At 41.3% G+C, this 10,115-nt stretch overlaps 1 protein-coding gene and 1 pseudogene across 1 annotated transcript; both read right to left on the bottom strand.

Annotated features, from left to right (window-relative positions):
* Window positions 1-309: 309 nt before the first annotated feature.
* LOC147930809 (receptor-like protein 48) lies at window positions 310-8,927 on the bottom strand (annotated as a pseudogene).
* Window positions 8,928-9,115: 188 nt separating this feature from the next.
* LOC147930810 (uncharacterized) lies at window positions 9,116-9,684 on the bottom strand. The gene is made up of 2 exons (XM_087477040.1): window positions 9,540-9,684; window positions 9,116-9,426 (listed from the first exon to the last, which is right to left on the bottom strand). Exons 1-2 carry the CDS (start codon window positions 9,682-9,684, stop codon window positions 9,116-9,118), a joined length of 456 nt encoding a protein of 151 aa, XP_087333166.1.
* Window positions 9,685-10,115: the final 431 nt, after the last annotated feature.

The following is a 10,115-nucleotide window of genomic DNA, read 5'->3' on the forward strand; positions in this document are numbered from 1 at the left end:
ATATCTTTTTTTTGTTTCGTTGGATTTCCGACTGTTTTCTGACGGGCTGTCAGAATTTCAAAACGGCTAGAAACGGCTATAATAACGGCTAAATTTTTGTCAGAAATCTGTTGAAAATTACCGACGGTTAATTAGCCATCAGAAGGTCGTCAGGAATTTGCGACACATTTCCGACAATGATTAAGGCGTCGGAAAATCTAACCTTTTGTCAGACCCTCGCCGGAAATTTCCGACGCAATACCAACGCTCTTTGTCCCATTGAAAATGTCCGACGCATTTTCGTCGCTGTGTTTTCTTCTCGGAAATGTGTTAGATGTTTCTCAAAATTCTGTCAGAAATTTCCGACGGATAGGTCGCTATCACAAATTCCGTCGGAAACGACCATGTTTTCTTGTAGTGGTCCTTTTTATACGAACTGAGAATGTGGCCGACGTCGTGACTCCATAGAACAATAGTGCCAACTGGATTGATCATTTACCGCTCTTCCTAGAAATATCAGAACAATATTTACCCTTTTATTTTATTGTTCTAGAATCTTAAACCAAACAGCATCAGACCCCGAAAGGCCGAAACTGAGAGACCCGTCCTCTGTTGACGAAGCAGGGACAATATGTAGCAAGCGAGAAATTTACCATCAAGTTCTTGAATGGTGAGTAATCCAAAGACTACACTTACCATCAAGCACTTGGCCATATTTAGAAAACGCTTGTCTCAAGCTATCGTCTGAGCAGACATCAATATACAAAACAAAACGTTCAGTTCCTGGCTTAAAACAATTTTAAATAATTACTTCCGGTGTAAACCTTGTGAGCCACGTAACGTGAATCCTGAAGAGATAGATTTTGATTGATTTTAAGTTTACAGTTTGACACATAAACATGGAGTAAAATTCATCTATTGCAACTTGTACCGAACTAAATGATACTCTTCTGCAACGATTTGATTGCACCATCAAGAACCGCATCTCCTACCGTGACCAAAACGATACAGAGCCGCAAGCAAAGCCATGTTTGTAACCTCATCTTTTTGTTTTAGCTCCTCCAACAGCCAATTAATCTTGACGTCTTAATAAGAAAATCACTTAATCTGAAAATATTCATTATTATAATTCATTCAGGTAAAATTATACGGAAGAAGTATGATCTTTTATATTATTGCACATGGTCTATCATAAAAATGAGTCATGTTTGCTTGAAGTACTATACGTAGAAGTGGTAATGCATGTGTTATTGGAGTCTGTATATATCTTACAAATTCATTTTAGAAGGGATGTATAAGTGCGTCACCACGATCAGAGGGATCTTGTCTTACATGACTACTGAGGGTAGTATGAGTGTATGACACAAAAAAAAGCAATCATAAGTTTCAACCATATAGACTGAACATTTACCATAAATGGAGCCTAATAAGCCTAGAGTACCAAAGAATATCTGGTCAACGAGAACTTAAAGATAAAGATAAAAGTAACACAAAAAAAAAAGACAGATACTCAAGATGACACTTTTATTATTGATAATTTTTTCAACGGTCACGGAGAAGAAAAGTGGAAAAGCTGGGGAACTCTTAGCCTATTAAGTAAGAGAATGTAAGCGATGGTTAGTCCACAGAACAAACCAGGTACATATCCTATTGCTGCTGCAATCCAGCTAAATACTTGATCTTTCTCTTCCTTTTCTTCATCTTCATCTTCTTCTTATACTTCTCCACCACATTTATTTAGAAGAGAAAAACCGCATAGACCGGGATTCCCGGTAAATGATGAGATATTCTGGCTTTGAATCTGAGTGGCTTTTGGTATTGGACCTTCAAGCCTGTTGTAAGAAAAGTTCATCAACCCTAGAAACGTGAGTTTTCCGAGCTCTGGTGGAATACTGCCAGATAATCTGTTTTGAGACAAATCCAATGATTGGAGATTGGTCAAGTTTGACAGAAGTGGTGGAATATGGCCAGTGAAAGCGTTGTTTGACATGTTGAGCACAATCAATTCCTTGAGCATACCAATGGATTCTGAAATATCTCCTTAGAGTCGGTTTCCCGAGACATCAATGGTTTTGTAGATTTTGAACCACTCCCTACCAGTGCCAATTCCAATCCTTTAATCGTCAGAACCACATATTTATGATAGGAGTTTCGGTCATATCCTAAGACCCCATATCCAGGCGTAATATCAACAATGGCTACGACCGATGACATTACACTCCAACCAACAAAGTAATCTGATGACAACACTCCACTGAAGTGATTTTCAGAAATGTCAAAAACTCGTAGTTTGGGGAAACTCAAAGAATCCCCATGAGAGGATATCAGCCCATGGAACTCGTTAGAACGAAGGATAAGAATCTGTTAAAACTAGAATCGGCTAAAAGAATTGAACGTTTGTGTTATTCATCTCCAACCATTACATCACGTATTTATACAAAGAGAACTAGGGTATATAAATTTGGGGACCAAGATATACTAATATGTAAATCTTCCTAAACCTTATCTAGAGAATATTATACAATATACAATATACATATCCCAATACTCCCCCTCAAGTTGGAGCATGCAAATCACAAATGCCCAACTTGGTTGATAATCTTTCAAACGGAACTTGACCCAAAGCCTTCGTAAAGATATCAACAATCAGGATATCAGTACCAACATGAACCATAGTAAGCGTCCCAGCTTGAACCTCATCTCGAACAGCATGACAATCAGATTCAATATGTTTGGTACGCTCATAGAACACTGGATTAGACGAGATATGAATAGCAGCTTGACTATCGCAAAACAGCCGAACAGACCGTGTTTGAGAACATCACAAATCCACGAAGAGTTTCCAAAGCCACATAATTTCTTGCAACATATGACGCATTGAACGATACTCAGCCTCAACAGACGAATGTGACACCCTATCTTGCTTCTTAGTCTTCCAAGAGATAGGAGAGCCACCTAAAAACATAACAAAACCACTCAATGAACAACGAGTAAGAGGACATGAACCATGGTCCGTGTCCCAATACGCAGTAAGAGTCAAGTCCGAGTCGGAGCTCAAGAGAATCCCTTGTCCTGGAGTACCCTACAAATATCTAACAACCCGGAGTGCAACTTCCAAATGATCAACTCACAGTGTTTTCATGAACAGAGATAGAAGGTGAACGGCATAGGACAACTCAGGACGTGTAGTAAGAAGATAGATCAAACGACCAACTAAACGACGATACACTTCAGGATTAGAAAGAAAATCACTCTTACTCAACCCCAATTTGTGATTTTGTTCCATCGGTATAGGAGACGGCTGAGCTCCGAGAAGCCCTGCTTCAGACACAATATCAAGAACGTATTTCCGTTGAGACATATATATACCCTCAGCACTTCTAGCAATCTCAATCCTAAGGAAATACTTCGCCTTACCCAAATCTTTCATGTGAAAACACTTTCCCAGATACTCCTTAAACCGTTTAAGCATATGAGAATGATTTCCACAAACTAATAAATCATCAACATATATGAGAACCCGACGCTCTACCTCACCCTTGGAATATGTAAACAGAGAATAATCTTCATAAGACTGAACAAAACCAAATTTTGTCAATGCAGAGGTAAGCTTCGCAAACCAGCACCTAGGCGCCTGCTTAAGCCCATACAAAGACTTGCGGAGACGACACACCTTATTTGGAGCAGAATGACGAAAACCAACTGGCGACTTCATATACACTTCCTCTTCCAAATCACCGTGCAAAAACGCATTATGAACATCCATCTGATGAGCTTCCCAATTCCTGGCAGAAACGATACGTAGTAAACTTTGTATGGTGGTCATTTTAACGACCGGAGCAAATGTCTCATTATAATCCTCCCCTTCGACTTGACGGTTGCCACAAGCAACTAAACAAGCTTTATACCGTTCGAGCGATCCATCAGAATGATACTTTATCTTGAAAACCCATTTGTTATCAATAGCCTCTTTGCCAGGAGGCAAATCTACGACATCCCAAGTATGGTTTTCTTCCATCGCAGTGATATCTGTACCACACGCGTTAGTCCAACGAGGATCTTGCATGGCCTGCTTAAACGATATCGGTTCAACCCCACTAACGACAGCCGCTAGAAATGCACGATGAGAAGGCGAAAATTTTTCATCAGATATGTAATTTGTGAGAGGATAGGGAGTGTGTGTACCTTGAACCGTTGACGAAGAAACTGAGGAGAAGTCGGGAAAAACGTGATGGGTGTCTTCAACGTTGCAACGTGTGGAGTAAGTCACATAATCTTTTAATTTAACGGATGAAAACTTTTGACGCTTTCCCTGTCCCAACTCAACATTAGACTGACCGCTAGCACTATCAACAACGGGATTTAGGACAGTATGTGTAGCAACTGTTTCAGCAGAAGTAGGCTCAACAGGAGCTTGTGAAGTAGACAAACCACCTGACTCACTCTCTTTGGACCTAGCAGTATACGACGCGGGACTCCCCCTGTCCTCATGCGTGGGTTCTAAATGAACCAGCCAGTCATCATCAATCGTTGCAATGGGAGAGGAAACAGGCTGGTCTTGCAAAGTAGACTTGATGGCAAATGGAAATTCATCCTCTTGGAAGATAACAACACAGAAGACGGAAAACTTTGCGGTCTCAAGATCATACACCTTCCACCCTTTCTTGCCGAAGGGGTAACCCACAAAAATGCAATGACGACTTCTTTCTCCAAATTTGTCTTTATCTCGAGAACGTCTATGAGTATAACAGGAAGACCCAAACACCTTAATATGATCATAAACAGGTTTCTTCCCATGAAGAAGTTCATACGGAGTGCGATCTTGAAGAACCTTTGTTGGCGTCCTATTTATTAAGTATGTAGCCATTAAAACTGCTTCTCCCCAAAAAAACACCAGAAGACTAGCCTGAAACAAAAGAGACCAAGCAACATTCAAGATGTGCCGATGTTTCCTTTCAACGCGGCCATTTTGTTGTGGGGTATCTACACACGATGTTTAATGAATAATTCCTTTGCTTTGGAAAAATGATGCAAGGCACATGAACTCTATTCCGTTATCACTCCAAACCATCCGAACCGGCTTATCAAACTGTCGTTTGGTATAAGCACAAAAATTCTGTAAAATTTGACAAACTTCAGATTTTTCTAATAGAAAGTGTGTCCACACCGCTCTAGAAAAATCGTCTACAATAGTCAAAAAATAAACAGCTCCAGACGAAGCAGAAACACGATAAGCACCCTAACCGTCACATGAATAAGCGAAATATAATCCATTGCTTTATTTGAACTATCATAAAAAACTTCTCTTGTTTGCTTAGCCCTAAAACACACGTCACATGGAGGACTAGCTGAGTTTGAAACATCAAAACCAATAGGTAAAGTAGAAAGAACTGAAAAAGCAAGATGTCCAAGCCGACGATGCCACAAAGTTGAGTCGTACTGCACTCTAACCTTATTAACCCGCACAACAGCAACATCTTCAAGAAGATAAACCCCATCACGTTCTACCCCGGCTCCAATCAGAGTCTTCGAGAAACGGTCCTGCACAACACATAACGTGTCAGTAAAGAATGCCACACCACCAGTCTGCTTAAGAAGCTTTGAAACAGAGATAAGAGAACAATTTAAATCTGGCACATATAAAACATTGGCGAGAGTAAGATGATCCGAAACACGAAACTCTCCCATGTTTTCAGATACAGTTTTACTTCCATCCGCAAATCCTACAGAGCAAGATGGTACGGATGTCACATTGACTAACAACTTAAGATTTCCGGTCATATGATGAGAGGCTCCAGTATCTAAAATTAAATCCTCATGAATCTTACCAGAAAATATCTTACCAGAAAGTTTATCTATGTGATTACTTGTTTTCTCTGAAGCCATCTTACTGATTGCTTGCCATTGTTCAGGTGTGAAATTAGGGAAGGCTGAGGCGTGGGGACTTGTAGCATGAGCTACAGTTGCATAACCACGACCACATCCACCAAAAACAGAGTTGGTACCACGTCCAGCTCCCCCTGAAGTCGAACCACGACCACCACGACCTGATGAACATCCACCCTTGTTGCGCTCAGTCCACCATTCAGGATAACCAACAATTTCCCAACAAAATTCTTTCTCATGCCCTGACCTTCCACAGTGGGAACAGAGCAAGGAACGCTCTCTGTTCCTGTTGTTTCCTTGAGAAAAATTCGAAGGAACAGAGCGTGTTGCAAAACCTGAAGCTTCCACGGATTCATTCGCAAGTGATGCAGAGGTCGAATCAGGCTGATGTGAGTCTCGCCGAGCAACGAATCCTACTGCATCGTACTGTTGTTCTTTCTTCTTAGCAGCTTGTTGTTGTTCCTCACGAACAGCCTTAGCATAGGCTTGTCCTAAATCGGGGAAGGGATCAGCATCAACAATTTGGCAAATAACGTTGCCAAATCAAGATTCATCTAGGCCCATCGCAAACTGATGAACCTTCTCTTCCTCGCGGTCTGTCGCGATCTTGGCTGCTGCTCCACACGTACACACCGGAAGTTGTCGATACCTCTGAAGCTCGTCCCACAAATTCACCAGGCAACTGTAATAATCCATGACGGACTGCCCATCTTGCTTACACGATGCAAGCTGACACACAAGTTGATGAATCCAAACCTTGTTTCCAACAGAGAAACGGCTCTTCAAACTTTCCCATAATTCTGTAGCATCATCAATAAACGACACCGTGGAACGAACACAAGGAGAGATCGAGGTGCGCAACCAACCAATAACCATCGAGTTCACGCTTGTCCAAGACTCCAACTTCGAGCCAACTGCTGTAGGTTTCTTAATGGAACCATCAATAAACCCACTTTTTCTTTTAGCACGAAGAGCGTTAAACATCTAGGTGGCCCACTCCGAGTAATTATCTCCACTCAACACAACAGAGGAGATCATGGAACCGGGATTATCAGACAAAGACAACGCATAAGGCGAGACTGTGTTAGAGTCGGAAACCTTAGCCATGATAGCTTTTTCTTCACCCATCAAAAATATTGATCAACCGATCAAAGAAACAAACGGAGAAGAGAAACAAAACAAACGGAGAACAAAAAGAGAGAAAAACAGATAGACAAGAGACAAAAGAAGAGAGACAAAAGATCTTTCAAGCTTTTAGCTCTGATACCATGTTAAAACTAGAATCGGCTAAAAGAATAGAATGTTTGTGTTATTCATCTCCAACCATTACATCACGTATTTATACAAAGAGAACTAGGGTATCTAAACTTGGGGACCAAGATATACTAATATGTAAATCTTCCTAAACCTTATCTAGAGAATATTGTACAATATACAATATACATATCCCAATAGAATCTGTAGATTGGGCAACGAACTCAACCAGAGTGGAAATTTGTCATTGATTATGTTATCTTCCACGTTCAGAAACTGGAGATAACTGCAGTTGATCAGCCACTTGGGAAGTTGTCCTGATAACTGGTTGCCACCAACATCTAGTGATATCAAGTTAGCACTGATAATCTCCTCTGGGAAAACACCAGAGAGACTGTTATTCCGAAGATGCAAGATCCAAAGAGAAGAATTGAAATTCTCTAAACACCGTGGAATAGAACCGCTGAAGTTGTTGTTGGAGAAAACAAGTGTACTAAGATGATCGAATTTGCATATTGATCTAGGAATCTCTCCTGAAAACTGATTATCAGAGCCTATAAAGGTATCGATGATAGAGTTTGGTAACATAGTTAGTTCTCCACTGAAGGAATTCTGAGCAATGTTTACGTACATCAAAGCTGGCAGACTCCATAGCCATTATGGTATTTGGCCTTCAATTTGATTGGCAGAGATGTCTAAAAAATACAAACTGGTTTGGCTTATTAGAAACTTGGGAAACTCAGAAATATTGCAGGATGATAAAACCAAGATTTTAATTGGTCAGGGAAGATGGAGCGTTGAACTGATATTCAAATGAATCCCTGAAAGATCGAGTGACTTAAATGACTTGTGATGCAAGAAGATGCTGAAATCAACAATGGCCTCTCATGCGTCCCAGAAAGAAAGGCTAAGATCCGAGAGCCCAACTAGCTCCGATATAAATCTTGGGATTGGCCCCTTGAAATTGTTTTCTCCCATGTATAATGTTTGAAGGTTAGATTGGGAAGAGATATTCCCAATCTCAAGTGAACCGCTGAAGTCGTTTCTGCTCAGGTCAAGTCTATCCAACAAAGGGATCATGAAGACAGAAGAGGGAACGGTTCCAGAAAATGAATTGTCATTAATATCAAAATACTCCAGTTTGGAGAGGCTACTCATGTTTGATGGGAGCATACCTTTGAACTGGTTAGAACCAAGGTCGATCCAGATGAGCGAGGTCAAGTTGAGTAGCACTAGTTGAAAATCCGTAAGTTGGTTTACGTTGCCCATCGAATCTGGTCCTTCATTATTGGTGAGATCATTATCAGAAAGTAAAAGATAAGCGAGATAAAAAAGACTTCCGAGTGAAAAAGGAATCTTTCCAAAGAGATTGCAACGAAAAAGACTCAAAGACCTCAATTGTTTGAGGTTGCCAATAGATTCTGGTAGAATACCGGAGAGATTATTGCTGCTAAGATCTAGGCGTTGAAGATGTTGTAGTCTAAAGAGGCTACTATTAGATCGTAAAGGGCCATTGAGGTAACTGTACCCGAGGATCAACTCTACCACCAATCCCGTCTTAGGATCACAGAGACACCAACCCAAGAACAGCAATCAGTGTTTTTCCTCCACTTCTCTGTCTTTTTAACACCAGAAATAGAGGGATCGAACTCTTGGACAGAGAACTCTTTCTTGAACTCCCAAAGAGCATCCCTCTGGTCTGGAAGACACAAGTGTTTAGCAATAACAAGTGTTGAGTGAGAAAGACAGAAGAGTAAACAAAAGCTCCATATTATTGTTATCATCATCCTATCGCTACAACAATGCATCAGATGTTTCTCTTGATTGTTTTTTCTTGTGAAATGAATTGATCTTTGAATCGTCTCTTAGTCTCTTTTATTTTTTTTGAATTTAATGTTAAATTATATTCAACACAAAATTGCTTTGTTACAACAAGTGCAGCTAGATTTTGAATAGTTTAGTTGAAGAAGATTACATAATGAAAGAGAAAACAAGATCACAGTCTAGTTTGGAACCAAGCCTGAAGGCCATTATCAAACCTCCTATCTCTCGTTCGCTGAATGGACAAAATCTGATCACTCACTTGACGATCAATCCATTTGATCAGTTGTCCCGAGGTGTTAGCAGGTTGGCCATGCCGTCGTTCGTTGCGTTCTCTCCAGATGGTGTACACCGTAAGTTGAAAGGTAGAATTTGTTAAGAAGCTGCCCAGTCGATCAAGGCGCGTGTCTGATAGAAAGGTCAAAAGCTGATGCCAGTCGTTTGAGTACTGTGATCGGAACACCCCCTTTGCCGTCGCCTCCCACACTGCAGAAGAGAAAACGCAGGCGAAGAACAGATGTGATCTAGTTTCGACACTGCGCTGGGAGTAAAAACACAGGTCCCAGTAACCCCAATGTTCCACCTTAGCATTCGATCACCTGTAGCCAGTTTGTCATGAGCCGCTAACCATGTGCAGAAAGTATACTTGGGAGTGGCATGAGTGAACCACACCGCTCGGTACCATGAAACCTCAGGACAGGTGGACCGAATATGATTCCAAGTCCGCCGTAGAGAACTCCGCATTGTATCTGTCTTTCTTTCCGTTCCACAACACGAGATCAGGCTACTCTGTTCTCTGTTGAAACTACGAACGTAGTGTATCCACTATCGAGAGGAGATGCGGAAGACGAGGTGTCCGACGTCTCCTAGTCGACCAGGCCTCTGCCACTGACATTGATCGACTTATCCCCAAATCAATAACCCCTCGAGACCCTGTCACATCCACCAACCTGCCCAAAGCGGACCAGTTATCGAACCAAAAAGAGGTCTGCAAACCATTTCCCACCTCCACCTTACAGAACTGTTGGGTGACAGCTTTGTATTTTAAGATCTTCCGCCAAATCCAAGAGCCCATTCTCGTGTTCTCCTGAACCACCCACAACGACCTTCCCCTCAGCAAATAACGTTCAACCCATTGGACCCAAAGAGACCGACCATGAGAGAGTATTCGCCAG

This window comes from Camelina sativa, chromosome 12, assembly GCF_030686135.1.
Source record: "Camelina sativa cultivar CO46 ecotype springtype chromosome 12, ASM3068613v1".
Lineage (NCBI taxonomy): Eukaryota > Viridiplantae > Streptophyta > Magnoliopsida > Brassicales > Brassicaceae > Camelina > Camelina sativa.

Bases quoted from the DNA above. Each gene is read 5' to 3' on its own strand.
- LOC147930810 (XM_087477040.1), bottom strand. From the start codon at position 9,684: ATGCGGAGTTCTCTACGGCGGACTTGGAATCATATTCGGTCCACCTGT. The intron at 9,427-9,539 runs GTGATCGAATGC...TCTCTTCTGCAG, and splicing joins TCATGACAAACTGGCTACAG to TGTGGGAGGCGACGGCAAAG.